At 40.9% G+C, this 27,923-nt stretch overlaps 1 protein-coding gene across 2 annotated transcripts in view; it reads left to right on the plus strand.

Annotated features, from left to right (window-relative positions):
* The window catches only part of SPHKAP (SPHK1 interactor, AKAP domain containing), a 114,870-nt gene that overhangs the window by 2,895 nt on the left and 84,052 nt on the right, over positions 1-27,923 (plus strand). Inside the window, exons 2-3 of one of the 2 annotated variants that reach the window (XM_006119883.5) lie at positions 22,417-22,533; positions 27,811-27,913. In XM_006119883.5, coding sequence (XP_006119945.4) covers positions 22,417-22,533; positions 27,811-27,913 — 220 coding nt within the window. The remainder of the gene's footprint in view (positions 1-22,416; positions 22,534-27,810; positions 27,914-27,923) is intronic. The other variant, XM_006119884.5, reaches the window with a different exon arrangement.

The raw sequence follows: 27,923 nt of genomic DNA on the forward strand, positions 1-27,923 counted from the left end.
CCCCAAAAGAAGGGTGCTGCTTTGCTTAGCTACATACAATTTCATGGCAATAATTCAGTCTCCTCTCCCCTAACCTTGAGTAGCATCCCTGCTGCATTTTTTCCAAGCTGTTACTTGGCTGCCCAAGCTGGTGAGAGAGGAGAAGGGCTACTTCTCCATGATGCAGGATCAGGTCCTTAAAAAAACCCACAACCATGTAAATTCACTTGTTTATTTTTAATTTTCATACATTGGTTATGAGCATAGACTGTAAAAACATCTCTAATCAAAGTCTGTCTTCAATTGCAAGGGATTCATTCTAATGACCAGAAGGGACCCTTAGATCAGCTGCTGTGACCGCTTGTGTCTCAGAGGCCATTAAAAATTTCACCTAATTACCCTTCTATTGAGCCCATTAACTTATGTTTAACTGTCTTCCAGAAAGGAATCCAGTCTTGATTTGAATACAAAGAGAAGCAGAATCTACTATTTCCATTGACAGGTTGTTCAGAAGGTTAATCACCCTCACTATTAAAAAAGTTGTGCTTAATTTCCAATTTGAATGTGTCTGACTTCAGCTTCCAACCCTTGATTCTTGTTGTGCTTTTCTCATCTAGACTAAAGAGCCAGTATATTCCTCCCATAAAGGCATTTACGTACCATAAACAAGTCACCTCTTGACTTTTTTCATTGACATTTTTGATGAAGTAGATTGAGTCTCTCACTCTAGAGGGTTTTTTTCCTTTGTCCTCCAAATCAGCTATGGCTCTTTCCTTCACCCTCTCCAGTTTTTTCTAACAACCTGTTCAGAATTTGACACTTGAGTTGCATTCAGTACTGTAATATCAATAGCACTAGTCCCATCCATAGAGGTGATTTTCACCACTCGTCTCCATCTTGCTACTGTCCTACTCATACATAAAAGGATTGCATTGACCTTTTAGCTACAACTTCACAGTGAACTCATGTTCAGTTACTTGTCTACTATATTTTCTAAATCTCTCAGAATCACTGCTTTCCAGGATGTAGTTTCCCATTTGGGAGACATTGTGAGCACCCTTTGTTCCTAGATGTCTGACCTTGTATTTGGCTCTATTAAAACTCAATGTTTGAATGGGCCTCATCTTACCAAGCAATCCACATTGCTTTGTGTAGCAGCCCTGTAACCTAAAACGTTTAATATGCATTTGGATGCTGTATGAGTCCAATGTTTTTAATTAGAACATTGTTTGATACTAAGTCAAACACCTTACCAAGTTTAACTGCACTGATGTAATATAGTTAAAAGTCAAAATCATAACCATGTTGACAAACATTAAAAATTAAAGGTTGAGAGTCAAGTTATGTTCCTGTCAATTTTTCCATTATTTTACTCAAGGGTAAGGTCAAGCTAGTTACTCTGTGCCTGGTTACCTGGCTCATCTCACCTGAAGAGATGAAGACTGGCAGGAACACTCTTCCAGTCTTCCAGAATTTCTTCAGTATTCAAAACAAAAATGAACATTTGAATGTCAGCAATTTCCTAACCTAGCTTTTGGAATTCTTGATGCACATTATCCAGGGCTGCTGATTTAAATGTTTATTGATTAATGTTATTGTTTAAGCACTATTCTTTTTTACTACTGGACTGGAAGGTACTTCATCATCCTAGTGTGATAAAAGTCTTATCTTACTTCTGTTCTGTATTTGGAAGGAAACATGTTAAACACTGTTTTTTCCTGCATCATTAACAATTTTACCATCCCCATGTAATAATGGACCTATACTATGATAGAATTTATTTTGTTCCTAATATACTGAAATTCCTTATTGTTTTCAGTCCTATATTTCTCTCCCCACACCATGTGTTTAGATTCTCTTAGCAATTTTCTATGCTGTTATTTGTAATTTACATTGCTTGTATGTTTCATTCCCTCCTCTTTATTCTCACTCCACCCCATGTTTTATATATTGCTCCCCCACACCCACCTATTCCCTTAATTTCATCACTGAACATGGATGGACTTTTAGCCAAATTTGTCCTCTTCCTTGATTGTGGAATCATAACTTTGTGGCCATCTAATAAACACTTTGAAAAGGGCTCCCAATTTTCATCCCCATGTTTCCTTCTCAATGGAAAAAAAGTTCATCTTTTCAAGTGTTTGATAAAGCTTAATTTGGATCCAGGAGCTAAGAAATGTACTTTTGAAAAGCTTTGTGGAAAAGCCTTGTGGAAAAGTTTAGAACCGGGAAAATTCCCAGCTAGTGAAATTCACTTCTGTGTGGAGACAACACAAGACTGGTGCATGCTTAAGCCAACCTACAAATCTTCAGAATAGAGTTTAAGCACTATGCATTTACAGTGGCTAGTAGAGGAATTTCCAGCAGTTTTTGTTTAGAGTTATTTTCTACTATTTTATATTTAAAAATTTGCTGGACAGTTGTGATAAGAACATAAAAGCGACCATCCTAGGTCATACCAAAGGCCCATCTAGCCCAGTATTGTGTCTTCTGACAGTGGCCAGTGCCAAATGCCCCAGAGGAAATGAGCAGAACCGGTTACCATCAAGTTATCCATCCCCAATTGCTCCTTCCCAACTTCTGAGAGAGACAAGGAACACTATTCCTGCCCATCCTGGCTAATCGATGGACCTATCTATTTTGTTTTAACTCTGTTTATCTTGGCCTTCACAGCATCCTCTTGCAAAGAGTCCCATAGGTTGACTGGGTGATGTGTGAAGAAATACTGCCTTTTGGTTTTAAACCTGCTATCTATTAGTTTCATTTGGTGACCTCCTGGTACTTGTGTTATGGGAAGAAGTAACAGTGCTTGCTATTGACTTTCCCCACACCAGTCATGATTTTATAGATCTGTCATATCCCCCCTTAGTTGTCTCTTTTCCAAGCTGAAAAGTCTTAGTCTTTGTAATCTCTCCTCCTACAGAAGCCATTTCTCTCCTCATGGCATCTGTTCCAAACTCCTAATATTTTTGTTGCCCTTTTCTGAACCCTTTCCAATTCCAATATATCTTTTTTGAGATGGGACAACTACATCTACACATGTTATTCAAGACCATTAAACTGAGGACACTTTGTACTGCAAGTAAAGCTTCTTAATTAGAAGGGCAGAGGATTTATACTGTAAATACTTAGATGACCACATATCCCTGGAGAATAGAACCATTTAGGTTATAATTTTTATCTGTGTCATAGGGGTGTTGTGGGGATTAGCCAGCCAGTGGGCTCAATTCTGTAGCTGTTTCATCAGTGAAATTATCCATGCAGAGAGTCACCAGAGGGCCTGTGTGTTCCACTTAAGTCTGGAAAATGCAAGTGTAACTGTGCTGGCCTTCTACAGAAGCATGAATTTCACCCTGTTCATGGGACTCTCATTGAAGTCAAAGGGCATTCCATGCATTGAGCAGGGCATCAGTGTGCCCATGCGGTGAAGGTGCATTTTTCAAACTTTTTTAGTCATAATTATTACTGTAAATGTGGTAGGCCTGCAGCTTTATTTTTTACTCCACCAACGAAACACTTTGTATAATAGAATAGTTGCTCAGAAGAAGAGAGACATTTTATATTAGAAGTGAAGAAGCTGATAGGTCTGAATCTCTTTCAGTTTTAAATGGTTTACCCTATTTTGAATACACTGCAGACCTATCTCATTTCCTAGTGGAAAGGTATCAGATTAGCAGGGAAATGATCTTTTATGCCAAGAACTCAGCTTGCACGCCCACAAAGTTTTATGGTACTATTGTCCTGTAGTTATACCATCCTTTTGGTGTTGATGTAAGAAAGTTAAATTGTATTTCCAATATGTTTACCTTTTGAAAATAAAATGTTTGAATAGAAGGCTTGCAGTCTCTGAAAAGAACTCCCACCCCATAAAAAGTTGTTCCTTAGGTTATCAGGAACAGCAAAATAGTAACTTGCCAGAAGACGTTGTGAAGACTAGGACTTTCACAAGGCTCAAAAAAGTAAGATAAATTCATAGACGATGGGTCCATCAATGGGAGTGGGCAAGGGGGGGTGAGGGCAGAAGGCACTTGATTGCCTGTTCAGTTCATTCCCTCTGGGGCACCTGGCATTGACCACTGTTGGTGGACAGAATACTGGACTAGAGGGACCTTTGGTCTGACTCAGTGTGGCCGTTCTTATGTAAGAAATAGTTGTAAAGGAGTTAGGTTAAAAGATCTTGTAATCTCTACCTCACATTATATGCTGTGCTAGTTATGAGCTTTTGCGCAAATATAGATTGTAAATCAAATTAAATACAATGCAGTGTTGTTCATGTTTTCAAAAGCAAGAACCATGTTTGAACTATGCCAGTAGTTTGTGTGGCATTTCAATCTACTTGATATGAAATTGATTAGCACTTTAAAGAAATACAGCCAAGGTAGTGGAGATTAATCAAGCCATCTAGTCTGTGTTATGGGCTGTACATGTGAAATCCTAAAGTGCGGGGTTTGCAGTCTATCGGCTTGTTTTGGTTTAAAGTAATGCAGGTGAATTTTAAGTAAGTCATATTATGTAGTCTGAAAAGACTTATTTTTGTAATTGAGTAAAATGTCTTTCACTCGAAGATATAACCTGTAAGAATTTTAGGATGGGTGTGCTAAAAATACAATATATTTTACATGGGGAATAATCTTAATCTATACAATAGTTTGACTTTTAAAGACTTTAGAAAAGTACTTTTTAATGACAAAGAAGCCAGAGTCTAATATCCTCTCTCACTGAGAGATGGGTTAGTCCAAAGGTAGCCCCACTTAAGTTGGGGGGGGACCAGGGTGTGAGGGTTATTCATGGAATAAGGTTGTATTCAGTGTGAATAAGGCTATTGAAATCTGGCTCAACAATGAGTGTCCAAACTGAGGCATTGGGGCTCTGAACCACCCCCACTCCACCTTGCAGACTTCACAGTCCATGCTGCAAGTTTAAAGTGCTGTTAACACTGCTAAGATAGAGCACTAGCACCGGTCCAGTCTGTCCAAGTTAGTCAGCTCAGGCTGTGATGCCTGCTCCCATGGTCTCCAAAATGCTGCATAGACATACTCTAAAAGGCTGTTAAAATGTCTCAGGCAGATACTCACTAGTTAGTATATTAACTGGGCACTTCACAGGTAAGCATGTTATTACTTGGCAATTGTTAAGAGTGCAATGGGATTACTTGTGTAAGTACCATAGAACAGAAGGGAAGAAAAATTGGTATCTAGGTTCTAACCCTGTAATTCTTATACAACCAAAACTTCCACCTGATCTTTCAGCAACTCCTTACTATCTTAGAATTCTAGCTGATATTCACCATTACTATTTATTTCTCCTTTTTAGAGTATAGTATTCTTGTAAGGCACAGTAGCTGGGTCATTCCTCTAAGGAATGACAGCAGATCCTTTGCTCATAAACTATTCTGAAATGTCAGGCATGGCTCAGGTATGAGGATAAACAAAGGGGCAAGTATCTACTTACGGAACACAAAGAATAGTTTCACAGCTGCTCCATGAAATATACTGCAACCTACTGGCTGGATAACTCTGCAGTTATCAGAACAAAACAAAAAAAAACCTCACTTTTTGGCATGAGGAGAGAAAGCAAGGACTGTTAGTTCCCCCTTCTCCTTGCTTTCTTTCCAATTCATGGAGTGCACGCTACCCAAGAAGTTCACTTTCTCCTGGGTTCCATAAAGTATCGCTCTATGCAGCCCTCCCCCGTTATGCCACAGAAACAAGCTGTTTCTACAGCAACTGGGCCTTTGATGAGGACAATGAGTTTCCCCTATTATTTCCCTTTATTATTAAAGTCGAGAGCTCAATGACCTGATTATGTACTGTTGGGTTTAGTCAGGGGCGGATATAGGGCAGGGCAAACAGGCTTCAAAATGCCATGCACATGCGCCGTGGCATGGCATGGCGTCACTGCGCATGCGCCGTGGCAAAGGAGGGGCCACGCAAAATTATGCTGCCTGGGGCCCCGCAAAACAGTCATCTGACTGTGACCTATACACCTTTTATAGTTAGCAACAACAAATTTTAGTGTGTTGAGAGAAAAGGAGGATCCTGCTTATCAGTGGTTTGTTGGCCCAGTTCCCCAACTGCCTCCTGCCCTCGTCTTGTACATCTGTGCAAAATTAGTGTGAATCACCATCAAATCAGGCTGCTATGGTATCTCTAGACTACATGGCTCCGTCGACGGAGCCATGTAAACTAGTTTACCTGGCATAGTCAAAGAAGTGGGGATTTAAATAATCCCTGTTTCATTAAAATAAACATGGCTGCCACACTGTGTCTAGACTGCCGCGCTGTGCCGGATCAGCTGATCGTCGGCACAGCGCGGTGGCCATATTTAAATCCCTGCTTTTTTGACTATGCCGAGTAAGCTAGTTTCCATGGCTCCGTCAACGGAGCCATGTAGTCTAGACATACCCCTAGTGTTTTCACACCAAATTTGCTATGATATACAATGAACAGTTATGCAGTGGAGAAGCTGTCTGTAGCAGAAGACGAACCCTGATACAGTAAAGCATTAGTGAAGGAAAGGTAGGCCCTTGTTCTGAGCATGTGTGTTCCAATGAGAAGGAAGCTAAGATCATCACATGGCTGAAGGATAGGATGCTACCAAAGGGATGAACAGTAGAGCTGGTTCTAAGAGGTTCTAACTCAACTAACAGGTTGAGTACAAGTTTTTCAGAAGTGATTTTAGAGTTTTGTATGCTATAGAAAGCATCAGATTTTTGATCAGTGAATAGTAAGCTTCATTTTGTCTCAAATAAAAATCCAATCATTTTCATCGATCTGGGATATCAGAAAGGAAATAGAGCTTTATTACTCCAGAGGAACTGAAAGCAACAGCCTCATGTAAACTGTTAAAATTGATTTTCTGTGAGCAAGCGAGGATAAACTATAGATGATAATTTTGACACCAAAGTCTATCACAGAATATTCTTGTACAATTGAATCGAATAGGTTAGTTTAGGAGCAGATCTGAATGTGATCAGAGAAATAGTCTCATTAGAGAAGGGGTTGGGAACCGAAGGCCCGGGGGCTAGATGTGGCCCCAACGTGTCTGGATCTGGGCTCCCACTGCCTCTCCTCAAGGCTGGAACAAAATCTACTAGCCTGGGCTCTTTCCCCTTCTCAGCCCAGGGCCATGTCAATGAGTGAGAACTTGTGTGCAGCCCCTGACTGATTTTTTTCTGTGGGTTAGCAGCCACCAACACAAAAAGGTTCCTCATCCCTGCATTAGAACATGTGGAACATAAATTAGCTGAAGAGGCTCATCTTAGACTGTTTTACAGTATTGTCGTCATTGACTGAGTTCAAAAGTCATATCAGCGAAAGGCATCTGTCCACTGCTTGAGAGTCAGTTTGTCCTTCTGTGGGGCCAAGAATATGTTTTCATGTTCAATGGGAATTGTACCCATGGAATTTGGCTTTTGGTAGAATTAAGATTAGTGGCTATTGCTGAATCAAGTGCAACACAAACAAAATCCTACAGATAATCTTTTACTGTCTCCAGCCTTTTTGTAACTATTAGATATGGCGAAACTAACCAGTGTGTTTTGGCTGCTGTAGGTGATCAACTTTTAAGGTTGTACCTGATCAGAACAGGTACTATTTAACATAAGAAATCAAGTTACTAATCACCCCCCTCTTGGACACATGCTGTTAAGAATGTGGATCTCTCACCAGTTTTATGCTGGTGAGATTCCATTTACTGCTGACTTTATGTCACTGTAGGAGAAAGAGGCTCAAGCTCTGCATACAGAAACTGGGATATTTCATCAGTAACTTAAATGATGTAAAATTTGTGCATAGGGTGTTATCTTACTATATAGAAGCCTTAAGGTGAATTCCAGTGTCATTAGATATAATGGAGTGGAGTAGAATAAAGAATGATTTGTTGTTTTAATCACCGTGACCCTCTTTGCAGATGTTTTTCTGTAACGATGGAGACTTTACTAAAAGTGCACTGTGTAAATCAGCTTTTAACATTTGAAAGCTAGGGAAAGTGTGTGTTAACATACAGTCAATTTCTGATATCTTAATAAGAGTCAAATGTATTTGCTGTCTTAATAAAGGACCAAGTTCCAGAACTGGGTGGAGCAAAGAATAAATTTAGTAAGTAGCATTTCCTAGAACAGCCTTCTGTCCTGCTGATTAATTACTCTGATGCTGAGTGTAGCTAATTGCACTACATCATATAGATAATTAAACAGGAGCTGTGTCAACTTCCATTTTTAAATATTAATCATGTACAGATTTGCTATGGAGGAGAGCTGCATCAGCTCTTGTAACTAGACAAGAAGATCAACTAATTGTTTTATGAAGATTTCAGTGAATTTGCAAAAACCAACCCACACAGTAACCTGTGATCTAGGTAACTGAATGCTACCGAAGTTTGTGAATGAAGTTCCAATAATCTTGAGAGATATTTTCACACATTTTCCCTTGCATATTACCTATTTTGGATATGGGGGAGGGGAGAAGCTTGCTTAAAATCCAGCAGAATTAAAGCCTTATACAGCCGGTCCCCGAGTTGCGAACGGTCGACTTATGACTGTTCGCAGTTACGACCAAAAATGTTGTAAATGTCAGACCCCGAGTTATGAATGTGATCCGCGCTTACGAACAATGCAGTCGCGTGTAACTCAGTGGGGTCCGACTTACAGACAAACCAAGTTATGACCAATTGCTTGGTCTGTAACCGGTTCGTAAGTTGGAGACAGGCTGTATAGAATTCTAAGCAACTGGTCATCTGAACTCATTTTAGCAGAGTGTAGGCAGTTTTAAACAGTTTCAGAAGGTTTGCACCAATCTATGTCAGAAAGAACAGACCAGAGCCTGCTGAGGAAAAGATCTTGGCACTCCACGTACAAGTTTTTGTAAGGATATAAGCCTAGACTACACACTACAGAGGGGCAGGGAGAGGGGGTGACATGGCTGGTCCAAATCTGCAAGTCTTATGCAACCAGGATACAATAGGAGACTTGCTGACTCCAGACTCATTGAAGTCAAGGCAGGAAGGATTTTGGATTTTCAGCAACTCCAGGAGCAGGCTCAGATGTGTTAGCTACTATAAATTCTCTTACAGAATTACTTACAGGCACCAACTGATATCAGTGACAGATTGTGCTAGGCACCGTGCAAAGGAAGCACGGTAAAGAGCCGGCAGTCTATAAAGTCAAAAGAATGGAAAAATCAGCTTGGTGTCTTAAGGTTTTAAGTTAGCCCCTGAGAACAGACTTAAAAAATGTTAACAAAAAAGGAGATATGTTATTTACCTTATGCTGTGCCATGCTAGACACATTCAGGGGCATTAAAATATCACTATTTAAGAGGACTGGGAAAATGGGGAGGGATACATTTAAAAAAAATTATGACCAGGCATTGTTCCTTTGACTTTTCATAGCTTTAATAGCGAGTTTTATTTAGCATTTCTGTAAGCAGTCTTTGGTCATCCCTACATGTTTATCTTCACTTTCTGTGCTTGCGTTATATAGTTATTTAATATTGAACACAGATCCTCATTTTGTATCAATACCACACTATGGGTAAGTCTAGACTACAGGGTTTTTTCGAAAAAAAATTGCCTTTTTTTGAAAAAACTTCACCTGCATCTAGACTGCATCCATGTTCTTTTTGAAAGTAAATCAAAAGAACGCGGCAGTTTTTTCTATCACAGTAAACCTCATTTTACGAAGAATAATGCCTTTTTTCGGAAGTACTCTTTTGAAAAAGAGGCGCTATAGAATGCAAACAGCATTTTCGAAAGAGCATCTAGACTCTTGAAAAAGAGGCTCGCTTTTTCAAAAAATCTGCTTGTAGTCTAGACGCTCTCTTTCGAAAGAGGCTTGTAGTCTAGACGTAGCCTGTGTGTGAGGTTTTATTATAGGAAGTGGAGGATTAAGGCCATGATACTGCAAACATAAATGCACATGCTTTTTTATGTGTGTGGGTAACCTCATCTCAGTTAAACTACTCATGTAAGTGGAGTTAAACATGTAGTTAAGGCTATGTCTACACTGCAGGCTTCTTGCGCAAGAACTGTTTTGAGCAAGAATTCTGGCGCAAAAGGTCTTGCGCAAAAGTACATCCACACTGCCATTTGCTTTTGCACAAGAGCATCCATGGCAGTGTGGATGCTCTCTTGCACAAGAAAGCTCTCATGACCATTTTAGCCATAGGGGTTTCTTGCGCAAGAAACCCCTGTCCCGTCCACACTGCCTTCTTGTCCAAGAGCTCTTGCGCAAGAGGGCTTATTCCTCATGGGGAGAGGAATAACTTTTGCGCAAGAAGCCCTCTCTTCTGATGCTTTACTGTAAATTTACTTGCGCAAGAACACGTATGCAGTATAGATGCTCCACAAGTTTTTGAACAAGTGTTCATGCGCAAAAAGCCTGCAGTGTTGACATAGCCTAAGTGTTTGCAGAATCAGGTCTTATATTTATAATTAGTCTGCATAGTCCATCCTTGTCATCATGCCCCATACTTTTAACTCTCCCATCTCTCAAAGACAGACCTGGTGTTTTGTGAAACCCTCAGAAAAGCAGGAAAGCAGTTCCTGGTAATGACTGATCAAGTACTACTTGATTCAGTCTCACTTTGACCAATTTTACACTGGTGCAGCTGCATGTAGCCTGGCAGCTGCTTCTGATTTATATCAGAACTAAGCCCTATGAATGTAAACATCCAAAAACAAGAGATTTCCAAAAATATAATATGAAAAATGTTCAGTGTATCTTGAAGTTAGGTGAGATGTTCTTCAGTAATTTAAAAAAAATCATCACTAATGCCAACAATAAAGACTTTCTAATTTTTAATAGAATAATTGCATATGAAGAACTTGGAAACCCAATTCCCTATAGATGGGACTGAGCTGAATAGACTAATCACATTTGGGTCTCAACCACTATAGAAAGGTTCTTTTAAAGTTAAAATTATTGTAGCTCAGTTTGTCTTTTCTCTGTGTGACAGATAGAAGGCATCTAGCATAAGGCCTGGCACTCCTGTGGCTGTATCATTTGAAAGGCAAATTCTCTGCCAGATATCAAGATGTGTCCCTCATAAGAGTGATGGCATGTGAGATCTTAAAATAAAGCAGGTGCTCAGCGAGCTTAGCTTTTGAAAAAATACATCTTTTACTCATTTTCTGTATAGAACATATCAGCCTACAGATCAGATTGAGGGAAAGTGGTCAGTACCCTCAATTCCTAGTGAAAATAGGAGTAGAGGGAGCTGCATAGCTTTCAGGAGGCCCTGAGCACTTTACAGGTTTAGATCTAGATATTGTCCCATTTTGTTACACTTGGGTCCCACAGCCATAATAAAAAAACCCCACACATTTGTTCAGGGTATTTATAGATTGTCTGTTTGACTAACCATCTGTGCTCCTATTGAAGTACACACATGGCCGGGACTGATCAAAATGAATTGAATGTTAGAATAGTAATTTTAAATGGCATCAAATCCAAAGTTGTCACCACATAATGATATATTAATCCTTTTACATGCAAAGTTAAAATTTAATACAGAATTCAGCAGACACTTAACATTGAAGAACAGCAGGAATAGTCTGTTTCTTATGTTCTGGTTAAACATTTTTTTAAAAAGGAGAGACTTCTGGTTAAAATGGATCAAGCTCTCTCATCCCTTCTGCTTAGATTGATGAAGTGAGGTAGATATCCCTTACTTCTCTGGATGGCTGAGGTAATAGCTGTGGCTATCAACCCCTAAATTGTGCGCTCTCCATTGAGCAGATAGCTATGAGAACTTGAATCAGTGTAACCATTTTCAACTATCCCACAGATACTAAAAGTTTTTATGTACAAATGACTAAAAATTCTTAAATACTATTTATTGGGATTTTTTGGAAAGCTATAAAAAAGTCTAGAGCATTTACGTAATTACCCCTCTTTGTATACTTGGATATTTTAGATACTTTTGATAGTTAGCAACTGATTGCTATAGAGATGAAACTTAAATGAAGCTCTGAGCACAAGAGATCATAGTGTTTGGGTTTATTTAAAAAAAGATACATAGATGGGGCCATTGTGCATATCAAATGCAGCAGTAGAAATGGAATGGTAAAGAGTGAATGCTTTTGATGCATTTTGGCTAGCTGTTAATGATGGTAACAGATCATTTATTCCTCTATCAGTAGCCCCCATGGGATACTAGTTCCTTCTTGTACATCACACTTTTGTAATGAAACCTATAATGTAGGTATGAATATTCTAAAGTTACAAATAAGCCACTAGAACAGAGCCAGTGGTCTCTGTTGTGACCCTGCATTATGGAGTTGAACCCTCTCACTGAAAGGAATGGGAAATGTTGCCTTCCAGAGCTCCCAGGTGTGCAGTGGCAACACACCCACTGCTAAACTTCTTTAGATGGGCAGCTAGCTCCTAATCAAGTATCATCAAATGACAAACTCTTCTCTTGTGCACCTGTGAGGGGTTTAGTCAGTCAGACCCAGAGAAAATAAAATGATTACTAAGGATGCTGAAAAACAGGAGGCCAAAGGAACTTCAGTCTCTCTGGATAAGTCTATACTGCAATTAAAAACCCCAGCTGGCCTATGTCAACTGATTTGGGTTGAAATAGGCTGTTTAATTGTGGGATAGATATTTAAACTCAGCTGGAGCCCAACTCTAGAAAGCTTTGGAAATAAAATAAGCTACCTCACAGGATTTAACACAATAAATAATTTTGTGGAGGGGCTAAATCGCCAACTTGCTGACACCCATGCACATGAGACCTTTGAAGAACATGGAGGTGCTGCAAAGGCATGTTGGCAATTTAGTAGCTGGCAATCTTCCCTGTGAGTCATTCCAGGCAAAAAACCAAACAATCTAGTTTCAGGTTAGGGAAGATTATGCTACTGAAATGCCATTTTTTTAACCTGAGACAGGAAACAGAAGTGACAGAATCATAGAAATGTAGGACTGGAAGGGACTCTAGAAGGCCTCAAGTCATGGCCTCTGACACTGTGGCAAGACCAAGTAAACCCAGACCGTCCCCAAGGCTGTGTCTAGACTGCCTTTTTTCGAAAAAAACTTCACCTGCGTCTAGACTACAGCCGCGTTCTTTCAAAATTAAATCGAGAGAACGCGGCTTTTCTTTCTACAGCGGTACTCCTCATTTCACGAGGAAGAGCGCCTTTTTTCGAAAGTGCTCTTTCGAAAAAAGGTGTTCTTGAATGCAAACGGCTTTTTCGAAAGAGAGCATCCAGACTGCCTAGGTGCTCTCTTTCGAAAAAGCGGCTTGCTTTTTCGAAAGTACTGCTTGCAGTCTAGACGCTCTTTTTCGAAAGAGGCTTGCAGTCTAGACGTAGCCCAAGAGGCATTTGTCTAACTTTTTTTTTTTTAAGTCTCCAGTGATGTTAGTTCCACAACCTCTCTTGAAAGCCTATTCCTAAGGACAGCTACTCTTATAGTTAGAAAGTTCTTCCTAATATCTAGACCATCAATTATGCAGTCTTCAGTGAATATGGAGAACAACTGTCCTTTTATAAAAGCACTTAACGTATAAGACTTATCAGGTTCACTCCTCAGCCTTCTTTCCTGAAGACTAAACATACCCAGTTTAATTTTAAAAATTTTTCTCATTGGTCAAAGTAATGGAGTTCTCTGCTTACCACTGGAGCACCTCCATGTGGCTATATCTAGGAAATAGCTCAACCCAATCCAACAACTTCTAACACTCCTGGGCTATTTATACACTTGCGGCTTCTTGCGCAAGTATGGCCGTTCTTGCGCAAGAATCCGCAGAGCGTCCACACTGCCTGCCTGCTCTTGAGCAAGGAAATGTACAATATGCTCTTTTTTAAGAGGTGTAAGCCCTCTGGCGCAGGAGCTCTTGCACAAGAGGGCAGTGTGGACGCTCAGCAGGGATTTCTTGCGCAAGAAAGCCCTCTGGCTAAAATGGTCATCAGAGCTTTCTTGCGCAAGAGAGCGTCCACACTGCCATGGGCGCTCTTGTGCAAAAGCACAGCTCGCACATGGCAGTGTGGACGTTTTCTTGCGCAAGAGCCTCTTGCACAAGAAAACTTGCGCAAGATGTTCTTGTGCAAGAAGCCGCCAGTGTAGACATAGCCCTAAAGTTGCAATTCTTCCACTTTGTGAGTTGGGATCCTCCTCCTTTGTACTTGGTCTTCCAACCAAGTCACTATTTTTTTCCTTCCAGCATATAAAAGGCTCTGGACTAGCTGACTAGATATTCTGGCACTCCCCCAGTTCAAAGCTATGCTACTTCCCCAGGGGCTACTGGAGGAACTATTCCTACTGAGCCAAGATCATAGATCTTCTCCTACTTTCTCTAAACTTGAAGAACAACTGCACACTTCTACACTACTTGTTTCCTGGGTTTATACAAACCCCCACCTATTCCAGCCCAGATGAACTCCATCTTCAATTAGAACTTGTCAGTCAAGCCTAAGTGTACCTCTAGGTGCAGACCATCAGGTTAATTAGCCCCTTCTGAGCCATATAAACCCTTTCAGGGATGGTATGGGAGTAGACATCCCATCACAGTCAGGTTCTCTAAATGTTTTGTCATGTTTGTTGTTCTCCCCTGGTCTCTCCAATTTGTCAATGTCTGCCCTAAAATGTGGTAGCCAGAATTGGACACACTACTACAGTTGAAGCCAAGTAGAGTGGAGCAATTACCTCCCATTTATTATATATGAAACACCTATTAATACACCCAACAAGGATATCAGTCTTTTCCATAGCTACAGCACGTTGTTGACTCATTCAATTTGTGGTCTACTGTAACCTACCGATCATTTGCAGTAGTACTAGCCCCCAGCCAAACACTCCCATTTTATAGTTGTGCATTTATTTTCCCCTTTTCTTTGTAAGTACTTTGCACTGGACTTCACTGAATTAATCTTGTTGAATTCAGACCAATTCTTTAATTGGTCAAGGTCATTTTGCATTCTGAGCCCATCCTTCAAAGCATTTGCAGCCCCTCTCAGCTTGCTGTTAAAAGCAAATTTTATAAGCACACTGTCTACTCCATCCAAATCATTCATGAAAATATTGACTAATACCTGACTCAGAATCCCACTCAATATGCCCTCCCAGTTTACCAGCAAGCTACTGATTATGACTGAATATAGTCTTGCAACTAGGGATGTAAAGGGTTAATCAGTTACCGGGTAAGCGTCACTCTTACCAGGCAGGTAATGATGCTTACTCAGTAATCAGCAGCCCGGCCTGACCAGATCAGCCCACAGCATGCCACGTTGCAGGCAAGGGTCTGCTCTAGTCCAGGGGAATCTCAGTTAATGGATTAAACTTCATGTTTAACCAGTAAACTTTTAAAATGGCATTTTACATTCCTGCTTTCAACCAGTTGTTTACCTACTTTATAGCAATTTTATCTAGATCACATTTCCTTAGATTGCTTATGAGAATGGGACATTATCATAAGCCTTACTAAAGCAAAATATATCACATCTACCTCTCCCTCCAATCCCCAGGCCAGTAACCCTGTCAAAAAGGAAATTAGGTTGGTTTGGCATGATTTGTTCTTGACAAATCCCTGGGGGATATTTCTTATAATAGTATTGGCCCCATTTCTCCTCTTCCTGCCTCTACTTCACTCTTCCATGCTTCTTTCCCACTCTTCCTGCACACTCAACCCACCTCTTCCTCCAAGCCCTCATCCCCCAAGTGATGCAGCCCAGAGCACTATTAGGGGCCCGGTGCTGGCAGCAGGAGTTGGACCCCTTCACACTCACCAGCAGTGGAAGGTGGAAGTGAGGTGATGAGCCCCAGCTCGCTGTGCTTTCCCTATTCCCAGCCATGTCTTTCTGCTTCCCGCCAGTGAGTGAAGGGGGTGGGTCTGCCACTATTCTGAAAGATGTGGCTGGGAGCTGGGGAACTGGAGCCACATAGCTCTGCTTCCCCTTGCCTCTGACAATGACTGTGAGGAGTCCAGACCTGCTGCAGGTGCCATCCTGCCCCCCTGCTAATCGCCCCCACTGGCCCCTTGCTCCTCCAACCCGTGGCATTGGGGGAGAGGGGTCATGTGCCTCCTTCAGCCCTCCCATGCATCACCCCTGATTTTATTTTTTCTGGAGCTGCCTCATCTACCGCCTCTTCCTGATCTGATGATCTACTGTAGACATCACCCCTAATTTTTAAATCTTTTTATCTTTACCAAGAGTCTCAAACTGGTCTGCGCCTTCTCCTCTTCTTCTCATAACAACACGCAATGGGTGAGGGAGTCAAAAGCCCCCTGTCCACAAAGGATGTAAAAATCATTTAAAAATGTAACTAACAGTCCTAGTGGTTATAGGGTTACACGCGCTGCGGGCTCTGCAGCATAACTTGTACGTATAAGCTGTATATTGCAGATCCTGCAGTGCAGCTGGCTCTCCAGGAGTGGGGCCTGCAGCCAGGAGCTGGTACATGCCGGGAGCCAGCTTATATGCCAGCTACAGGTCCTGCTTCTCAGGGAGTCAGCTTACATGCAGGCTTTGCAGTCTTACTGCCATCCTCGCTCCTGGGGTCCTGGTGTGTGACCATAACAGAAACCGATAAGATGATGCTTATTAGTTAACTGTTTAAATGGTTGCTCTTTTACATCCCCACTGTCTCACCGTTTGAGCAGGCACATATTCCTCTCTGTGGTATTCTCCGTAAGCATAGGTGTATAAAAATCAGTGTCATAGCTAAAGTCCAATTTTAAATGTAGAGTTTTAAATGCAGAGCATGCAGGGAAACGGGGGGGAGCCTGTTGCGATTAACTGGGGCCGTTAACTGATAAGCAATTGCTTATCAGTTAAACAGCTAGCCAACTAGTCACAGACATCCCTAACATCCACCATCTTTCAGGGTGCTATACAGTAGGGCTACGTCTACATTGGCATCCCTTTCCGGAAAAGGGATGCAGATTAGACACTTCGGAATTGCAAATCCACGGGGGATTTAAATATCCCCTGTGGCATTTGCATTTACATGGCTGCTGCTTTTTTCCGGCTTGGGGATAAGCCGGAGAAAAGCGCCAGTCTAGACGCGATTCTCCGGAAAATAAGCCCTTTTCCGGAGGATCTCTTATTCCTACTTTCAAGTAGCTGGGAACACACTGGCTGCTAGCCCTGCCTCTGGGGGGCCATCAAGTAACCATACCCACTAAGAAATTTTGTGGATACACAATTATTAAAATAACTGCTTTCTGGTGGATGTAGTGATCCCTATATAAAATTTGAGAGAGTTTGTAAAGTGCTGTCCTTCTGGCTGCAAACTGATTATTTTCAGGAATAACAGCATTGCGCAAGAGGGTTTTCCTTGCACAAGAAGGGGAAGTGTAGACAGCTCCTTCTGGCGCAAGAGCCTTTTCCAGAAAAATGGTGGCTCATTAAATATGCAAATGAGGCTCAGTTATATTCCACACTTAGCCTCATTTGCATATCTCTGGCGCAAGATCGCGCCAGTGTAGACATAGCCCCAGTGAGCATCACTGCTGACATCCCTATCTTGAATCCATTCATAATATCATTTAGGGATATTTATGGTTTAATTACTTTCAAAGTTCCAGGTAGCAATAGGTGCACATTGATTAGAGGCATAGAGTTGGGGGTCAATGAGGTTAAATGAAGTTATCCTCATCTGTTGCGTGGATTCAGGGAAATACCACTCTGACTTTTTAGAATGTCTCTGTGACGACTATGCCAAATTCAGGTAAGGGTTTAAACCAGTCTGGAAGTTGCTGGTGGTCTCTGACAGAACCCCTCCCCCCATGCTTTATAAAATGGACTTATGGACATGAATATACATAACTCAAAGGTGCTTTGAGCACATTATTTCGTGTAACCCATCAATCTTCATGTCACAATCTTTTTTTGATGTATGTATCCCTTTTGTGTGTAAAATTAGACATATGGAGTGGGGAATACTTTGTGGGTTTCAAATGTGTGAATGACACACATGGAGGGTGTTACCCTCAACTGTTAAATAGTCTCTTTTGTCCTTCAGTCTGAGAAGTGGTTGGTAGGGAGGGGCCTCAACTCCTTAACAAAAAAGAATAGGAAAGGAGAGGCCTTGGTCTTTTTGGCTGGGCTACACCTGAAGGAAGGAGCAGAAGACCCCAGGGTGTGGAGACAGCCCTGGTTTGAAGGGGCAGCTGGAAAAGGTTTTAGGGTGAGTTTGAAGACTTTGTACTGAGGTTTCAGTGTAGAATTCGCCAACCATTTTTGTTTCTTTTGATTTGTAACTTACTTTGCTCTGCCTGTTCTCACTTATTACCACTTAAATCCTACTGCTTCCACCAAATAAAATCATTTTTATTTTCTATCAAACCCAGTGTAAAGTTACCGGGGGGGGAGGGGGAAGGGGGTGGTAACCAACGTGCACATTCCCCCTTTCATTGTTAAAGGGGGCTTACCTAATTCTTTGGTGTTTGATCCCATCTGGGGAGTGCTCTCTCAGGAGACTGGGCCCTAAACTGCATTCTCCTTGGACCTGAAGTGGTTCAGTGTTTGTACTGCTTCTTGGAACTGGCCCAGCAGGACCAGGTGGTGAGGAGCCCCGGAAAGCGGGAAGGTGAGTGACAGGGGCCATGTCAGCATCCCGAGAGGCACCCCAAGGGGTTGTCTGTGACCGCACCGTGTCACAGTCTCCATCTTTACCCTAGATATAATAGGAGGCAGTGCAAGCTGAGGTTCCTCCCATCTTGCCAAGGAAGAGCAGTGAAATTTTGATGACTTATTCAACATGGACTAGAAAACAAGCTGAAATCACAGAATACATGTAGCAAACATTGGTATTGGGAAAGAAGAAAAAAGCATGGAAGGTTAATAGAAGTCATGGGATTTGAAGGTGTGTGTGAGAGAGAGAGAGAGAGAGAGAGAGACTGAGAACTGATAGGGGGAAGGAGAAGTTTCTGTTAGGAGGAGAGGTGAAATGATAAGTAAAACCATGGACAAAAGTTTGAAATGTTTTGATGAATTTTGGATTAAGTGTAGAAAGCAGAAAAGTAGGATTGGAAGGGAACCTCGATTTGTAATCTAGTCTAGTCTCCTACACTGAAGCAGAGCTAAATATTGTCTTGACCTCCTGTGAGAGGGATTGTCTTACCTATTTTTAAAACCTCCAGTGACAGATTCCACAGCCTCCTTAGGTAATTTGTTCTAGTGCTTATCTACCATTACAATTAGGAGGTTTTTCCCTAAAGTGCAACTTAAATCTCTCCCTGCTGCAATTTGAGCCAATTACTTTTTCTCCTTAACCACTGAGGACAAGACAACCGTTGATCACCCTTTTCTTTACAACAATTTTTGCAATCTTGAAGACTGCAATCCTTAGTCTTCTCCAGACTAGACAAATCAATTTTTTAAAAAAAATCTTTTCTTATAGCTCATGTTTCCTAGTTGTTTCATCATTTTTCTTGCTATCCTTTGGACTTTCTACAATTTCTCTCAATTTTTCTGAAGTTTGGTGCCTAGAACTGGACACAGTACACCAACTGAGGTCATATCAGTGCTTAGTGATATGGAAGAATTACTTCTCGTGTCTTGCTTACAACATCCTGCTAATATAGCTCATGATGATGATACCTTCTTTTGCGATAATATTTCATTGACGACTCATTTAATTTGTGATCCATTGTAATACCCAAGTACAGTACTCCTTCCTATGCAATTATCTCCTAGTTTGTATTCCTTCCTAAGTATAGAACTTTGCATCTGTCCATACCGAATTTCATCCTGTTTCAGACCATTTTTCCAGTTTAAGATCATTTTGAATTCTAATCCTGTTCTCAATGCTTGCAAAACACTATCTAAACTTTGACAGATGTCTCTCAGAACTTTCAGGCTGTTGGCCCTCCACTGTGGTAGTATATTATTTGGCCTAAAATTCTAAATCATCATTCTTTTACTGTCCATTTTTTCTAGTTTTCAGTTTCCTCATCAATAGAGCATTAGAAATGTTGTATGCCATAGCTGGAATTTAATTGCACTAAAAAACTTCTCTGCATTTGTTCAATTCGCTTACTTTAACCAAGATTGTCTTCTTTCATAGATCAGCATTTTCGTATGTTCACAGTGCTGAGATTAAAGATCATAATGAAAAGATGAAAAGCAGTAGGCTTTAATAGGATTAGTTCAATAAAGAACAGTAATGGACACTTAGTATTTATTGAACAAGTTCCTTAAATAGGAACAATTACTGAACATCAGCAGTGAGTTTTTGAAAGCTCAAGATGGTAGAAAATTGAAGTTTGTTGATACTGTTTATAAGATTAATTTTCTTTAGTGATAACCTGGGGAATTCTTTAAATTACCTATTTTTGCGTGATGAGTAGCACCATCTGCCAGATCTGCAAGGAAGACAATTATTTTTAGGAGCAGATGTGTTTTTTGATTAAGCTTTGAGTCATCTAGGTCACTATTTTTGACACATTCAGTACAGCAATCATTTCACATTTTGACCCATTATTTAAAAAAAATATAGTTTATTACAGCTAGTACTTTCATTTCCTGCAATTGCTGCTTCTTCTCTCATGGAGGTAGCAACTAACTTCTGGTATGTTTACTTGCCATCTCAGTAGGAACATTATGGCGTTTATAGCAGCATAATGCATAGGCAATAGGGCAAGGTTTTGTGGCAGACAAGCAACCTTTGACACACTCCTTGTGTGTCTTGCAGAATGGGAAGTAGTACATAACGTGTCCCTTCTCATGTCTAGTGTCTTTGGTCTAATCCCTTATCTTCAAGGCTTGCAAGGAAGGCAGTTTCACCAGCCCCAAAACCAAACGATGGTTCTTTCAATGGGGAAGCAGTTGACATATTTTTCCTCCCCCATATTCTTCCACAACAAAACCCAAGATAACTATTAAATTTTACTGTTACATTGCAGCTTCAGTTCAGTAAGCAGTGAGCGTACTTCATGCCATCAGAATTCCCAGAATGAGAATATGCATAAGAGGAATTCTAACCTGTACTGTCTGAGATATGTCATGGTAGACCAATAGGGCTCTAAATTCAAGTGTACTCACTGCAGCAACAGCTTGCTCCAGCAAGCATCAAGTTACAAGTGCTGACTCAGTTTTGCCGAGGCTGTTTAGAAGACTTGCAGTTTGCTGGTAATATGGCCTCCCAGCAAAAGCAAGAGAGACCCCTCCTTCCAATGGGAAACAAAACACTGTCATCAGCTTGATAATTGGCATTTTCCCCTTAAACTCCAGTTTCTGGGTTCTTGTACTGATTGACTCTTTAGTCCGGCATCCTCAGGATGACCAGTTCCAAATCAGAGAATTTTCCAGACCACGGAAGGTCAGTATTGTCTAGTATCATTATCAATACCCAGTGCTTCCTGGGCTGTTAGAGGACATTTAGGGGCAAATTAGAGCTAAATATCAGTACAGAACACTAAGAGCTAGGATTCGGGGCGGTAAACAAACTTTATGGGACCGCGGGAAACTTAGCCACACCCATGAAAAGTGGACATCCAGCTAACTAAAATCATTCCAGACAAGAGAGTTCTGGACTAAAGAGTTCAACCTGCAGTACCTTGAGAATCTCAGGAGTCGTTAAAAATTTTCTAGCGCTCATGCTTGCAGAGAAAAAAGCTTGGAAAATGTAATAAGTGTACTGGGTCAAAGCATAAAACAAATAAAATGAATCCTAAAGTTGTTTTTAAGTCTCATGACTCAAGCCAAATCTATGATTTTTGAATGCTCGGGACTAACAATACTGCAAGTGTCCTAACAAACCCAACTTTTTAGCTCTTTCTTGATCTCAGTATTCTTTCTTTAGCTGTCCTACACCACCTCTAGATGATTCCTAAGATGGACCATCTATGTAAGATCCCAGGATTGAAACCTAAAGTTGTGGACAGCTCTCTTCACTAACCCCATAACCACTGTGCTCTACATCAGTGGTGCGCAACTTGCAGCCCATCAGGGTTCTATGTATTGCCTACAAGATATTTTGTTTACTGTTGCCCATGCGCAGGGTTGCCAGTTTCTGCTGGTTTCCATCTGTGTATTTTTTTTTCTCTTGATGATCACTAAAGTGACACACACATAAAGCAAGGGCATGTGAAGTGAGTTGCGTTGACTGACAGAAAGTGCTGCTACGGTTCAGTCGGCACACCCCACAAATTCTAGGTATGCAAGTGCAGTTAGCAAACTTACTCTTATCACTGTGCAGGATATAAGCCAGGGCCTTTTGCACTTTATCATATTGGTTACAACAGTCTTGGTTACACTCATGCAGCCCAAGCACTAGCCTTGTTTGCCCATCAATGCTCTACATCCTACAGTTCTTGCTACTCTACCGCCTTCCTGGCTTCTTCCTCACACAGACTTTCCTAGGTTCCTTCTCCTCTTAACAGGGAGCCACTTCTGATATTTCCGTTGATCTCGGAAAGCTTCCCAGAACAGCTCTACTCCTACCAAATATTCCTTAATGGTAAGACAAAGTTGCCTCGTATTTCCTGGCAGGCCTGCTCTCAGACATTTCCTCGTGGACATAGGACTTCAGTGCAGAAGGAAAGAAGTCATGTACAAGTCAGAGCAAGGATTTGAACTTCGTGACAACCCAGCTCCTCCTGTGATAAAGTGCGTAAGGCCCTGGTTTATATCCTGAACAGAATGTTTTTGTTTCAGGGGGTTACTGGGGCCTTAGAAATTATGGCACCTTTAAATTAAACTCAAGTGCTACACTGATGACAACACCATGAGACCGGGAAGGGAATAGAAAGGCCAGGTGGGGTAATGCAGCTGTGCTGCTGTAGCAGAACCTTTTAGAATCCTTTTGGGTCCAAATGCTGAGGAACTGATAAGGGCAGATAAGCTATACAGGCCGCGGAAGATGTTTCCTGCAAAGACATAAATCTGTCTTGGCCACAGAATGAAGGTGGGAGAGCCTGAAGAGGGTGTTAGCCATCTGCTTCCTTAAAACATCAGATGTGATTGGGAAGGAAAGCTCACAAGGGAGCCTACAGGATCCAGTGCAGAACTACAACAACAAAAGGCTCAGAATTTTGAGGAGACCTTATAGAGGAGGTGTTGCAAGCTTCCAACTGGCCCATCCTGAACAATCAGTGAGCTTCAGGAAGGAGAGGCTGAGTTTCAGCAAAAGCTGAATTCTTGCCAATTTTGCCTACTTTTGATTTCATTACATTTTAGGCTGTAGATCTTTTCCAATGTGGGATGCCCTACCTGACGCAGCTTACTAAAAATGATCCCTCCCACGTGCACGTGCTAATGTACACCTACTTCACAAGCACACTTTCTTCAAGGTGCAAACATAGCTAAGTAGGGGCCCACTGTATCCAGGAGTGCACAAAGTTTGTGGTCATTTTCTTCCTTATAAAAAATGCACATTAAGGTATCCTGTGAAATTTTCCCCAAGCTTTCTTTGTTGTAACTGCTATGTTTGATCACTCTTTAAATATGTCTATCCCCCTTCCCACCAATTAACTAATCCAGATAAGCGATTCAGTATTTATTTATGCCTAAGGAACTACCAAATTTACAGCCATGAAAAATGCATCATAGACCATGAAATCTGGTCTTGTGTATTTTTACCCTACACTATACATCTTCACCAGAATTTCTCAAACTGGGAATCCCAATCCAAAAGGGGGTCACAGGGATGGGGGGGGGGGCAAAGTAGTTATAAGAAGATTGTAGTATTGCCACCCCTACTTCTGTGCTGCCTTCAGAACTGGGTGGTTGGAGAGTGATGGCTGATGGGTCAGAAGGCAGCAGAAGTTAGGGTAGCAATATCATACCATGCCATCCTTACTTCTTCACTGCTGCTGGCAGTGGTGCTGCTTTCAGAGCTGTGCACGTGGCCAGCATCCACAGCTCTCCAGGATGCTATCTCTGAAGACAGCGCTTCTTCTAGCAGTAGCACAGAAGTCAGGGTGGCAATACTGGGAGGTCCCCCCCTAGTAATCTTACAACCCTTCCCCCAACAGCCTTTTGGGTCTGGACCCCTACAGTTGTAACACCATTACATTTCATATTTAAATACCTGAAATAATGAAATCCAATGCATGTGAAATTGACCAAGATAGACTGTGAATTTGGTAAGACCCTATTTAAGCCGAATACTTACACAATTTAAGAATCAAACTGCATGTCATCTGCAACACAGGACTAGGTGTTCTGCTCTGATACCTCTGGAGACCAAGAACACTTTCAGCTTTATGGTCATTCTCAAATATACCCAAGCACATTGTCAGAGGTCTTCTAAAAACCGACTATTCTGTCCCATGTGTACCAAGTAGCCAGTCTTACAAGATTCACAGCTATAAGTTTCTGTCTGACATTACTTTAGCTCTTAGCAGTCACCAGAGACTTCAACAGTAAGTGCTGCAAGTCAATGAACTTCAGTCTGTTATGTAGCCTGTTCTGTCTGATATAGTTCATAACACAGAGTGACTTCCTATTTCACTCTACTCAGCTCTAGCAAGCCTTTCTGTATTTGTACATAAAGATCTTTTCCCTTTCTCTTCAAGCCTATTTTCTCTTGGAAAATGTTGGAGGTCTTTTGCCTTATGTGGTTGAAAAAAAACAGGGGTGCTATGTACTATACATCACTATTACCTGATTATATATTCCAAGGAACAAATTTGCTAGTGTGCCATAAATAACAGCAGGACTCATTTTCTACCTTAACATATAACAAATGGAGAAAGAGAAAATCAAGTCCAGTAAGCTCTTTGGTTCATGGTCATATTTATTGTTTGATTTTTCGACTCCTCATGTCCACCCCCACAATGTGCCTGAAGGCATGTAGACCAAGATATAGAACAGATGATAAATGATCAGTGCTTCAATTCCCTCTAGTGTTAAAATGTATTCCATTTAAAAACATGAGTATATGGATGTTCTTGCGCTATAGATCAGACATTAACTAGAGCCTTAGTTCTAGACTGTGAAAACAGCACATTGCAGCTGTATTGCCCCTTATTATAGGCTAACAGCCTAGATAAATCTAGATCTTAATCCTGAGTTTGAATGGAGACCAATTGGCATGCACAAATATGCCTATATATACACATGCTGAGAAAACGTGGTTTAGTAAAATTTCATCCGAACTTCATCCCAAAATTCTTTACAGAAGAATAAGGTTATGCAATTAAAATTAAGAATAGAGAAATTAAAATGGCATAAAATGCACATTCTCTATCCATTTGAAGAAGTGGGGGACGAAATCATATTGATGACAAACTAAATACATGTGGATAGGACATGAGACACAGAATGGAAAGTCAAAATTAACATTGTAGCTGGTCCAAGTGTGGCTTTAAATAATTATTCTTTGATCCTGTCAGACTTTAGATTTAACTATAGTTCTGATCTCTAACAAACTGAGAAACCAGAGTGGTTCCACTGATTTTTATGGGGGATATTCCAGTTTTACACCAGGGAAAGATCAGAATCCACTCCATAATTTGTCTTGAGAGTTACATAGAAATCCCCTATAATAATGCAATTTTTCCTTACTAAATTCCAAGGAAGTTGTTGACTACAAATATTGGAGTGTTTAAGACTATTTGTCTAGATTATACAGGTGAAGAAAAGGCTGAAAATTGAGCACATTAAATGGTGATGTCACAAAAGAAAGGTACATTTCCTGCCAGCACACCGCCTCCTAGCCCAGAAGGAACATTGTATTCAGCACCTCCTCATGTTCTTCTCAGTTTCTCAAACTACTCTGGTTCAAAACATGCAGTTCCCTTCATGAGGTCTCATTTATTGTTTGTACACAGTGAAACTCACTTTGTTAGTTAGCCTCGTTCATACCCACTGAGCCCTGGCCAACTTTCTGGTCCCAGATCAGATGTCATCCAGCCTGGAGCTGGGATTAACTTTAAACAGCCACTCTGTTCTGTCCTCCTGCAGGGAGTCCCAGCTCTCTTCGTTAGAGCTGGGTTGTAACTTAGACCAGCCTCAGCCAGTTTCTTTCAGCAAGTCCTTTCTCCCCATTCAGTCCTTGGAGGGTTCAGCAGACAGCCTTGTCCTACAGCCTTCTCATTCCTGCTATGAGGGAAGAAGCAGCATACCTGCTAGTCCCCGTCTCCCAGCTCATCTGCAATTGCTTAGGGGAGAGGGGGATCCTTGTCCTGTCCACTATACAAAGCTTCTGGTCTAGGCCCTTAAAGAAACAGTAACAGACTTTGTCCCAAACACTACTTATTCCCTGGACTGCTTCTTCTCCAAAAGTGTCTTATTTCTTAAGAGTTTATGTACATCACAGACTCCCAAAGAATCTTAATGGGCGGTACCATGTAATGAGGGGTGGACTTACACTAGGTACCATTGTCCTTTGATAGTCAGTTTGCCCTGTCATGTGTAAGTGAGACAGATATTCCAGAATATTTGTGCCTTTTCTGTATATATTACTGTACTACATTTCAATTTAGCCTTATATTTTTTTCATTCACTATTTTAAATTCACAATGGTTAGTAGTTTTTAGTAATTATGGATCAGCTTCAGATATCTTGACATTAACTATCTGGTTAATAGTCGTACTGACTACAAGTCCCTGTTTGCAGAACTAGATATCCTTGCTTCAGGGCAGATTGATTTAAATCACCAACCGCCCCTCCCTCCCAATACCCCATTGATTTAAATCAATGAAAAGCAAACCAAAAAAAGGTAAGATTGCACTTAGATCCTGACATAGTTAAATCAGTGAGACTCTGATCTCTAACAAACAGAGAAACCAGAGTAATTCCGCTGACTTTTAGAGGGATATTTAAGGCACTATTCCAACAACTCCCTTAACCCTCGTGGAATGAGCGTTATAGGGATGCCAGAATAGCACGCCCGCTATTTTGGGAACTAGCGGGTGCATTTAAAGATGCATCGTTGCTATTTCAGGATACTTCTGATATCCCGAAATAGCGCCGCAGTCTAGATGTACCCTTAGATATAATTTAGCGGACCAGTTCTGCTAAAATATAACCATGCAGAATGGGTCACTTAATACAAGTTGTAAGACTTACTGGGACAAGTAATTTTTGCAGGAATGGGCCCTTAGTACTATATGATATTTAGGAATGCTGAAGTTGTGCATAAAAAGAGATGCAGGCTTATTTCATTGAATTTACCTTTCTGTAATTTGATTATTAATTATTTAGCTAGCAATTTTTGTTTCATAAGAAATAATTAAGCTAATCTAAAAGCAATGTTTTACAGTTGATGTCAGCTGTGTATATAAAGACTGTGATTGAAAGTCTGATTTGCATGACTTCACAAGAAGAATATGCAGATGTGAAGGATAAATACAATTCAGCAGCATGCACACAACTTGCAATATAGTGTGTGTGCGCAATTCTCATTGTTTTAGTCTGTGATTATAAAGTTACCCTGCCTGGGCTTTTGAGTTCAGTCACTCCCACTGTTTTCTTTTTGCTTTAATAACTACTATTCAACTCACTCCTCAAATTCCAAGCAGGTAATAGTAAGGAGAAAGTACAGTATGAATTGTCTTTTATACTGGTGTCTTCCAAGCTCAATTAACATAGTAAGGATGTCATTTACTGTCAAAACTGCTTAGGAAAAGAAGCTAACACCACATTTTAGTATATTATTAAAGAGAGGCAGATGTAACTAGGTCCAGCTAAGTGTTATATTCTAGTTCTTAAAAGGCATCAGGTTGCTATTTCATAGTCATTGTAGGATAGTCCCCCAAAGATGGGAAAATTGGGATAACCAGCAGAATGGTAACATCAGCAAAGGAAAGTACAGAGAGGTTGGTGCAATCTGAGATAAGATGCATTTCTTTAAATTGAGCTGTACTTTTGGCATCATTTCATGTATTTATGCAGATGAGTCATTGGAAGGATTTTATTGTTGTTGTTCTCTTTCTTCAGCAACTTTGAATCCCCACTGATGTATGAAGTCTCAGAGCACCAAGGCAGCGGCACAGACAGTTCAGAAAGCAGTTTGGGGAGCTCTGTCACAGCATGTAAGAAGGTAACTTCTC

This window comes from Pelodiscus sinensis, chromosome 10 (genome assembly GCF_052426305.1).
Source record: "Pelodiscus sinensis isolate ZL-2025 chromosome 10, ASM5242630v1, whole genome shotgun sequence".
Taxonomy (NCBI): domain Eukaryota; kingdom Metazoa; phylum Chordata; order Testudines; family Trionychidae; genus Pelodiscus; species Pelodiscus sinensis.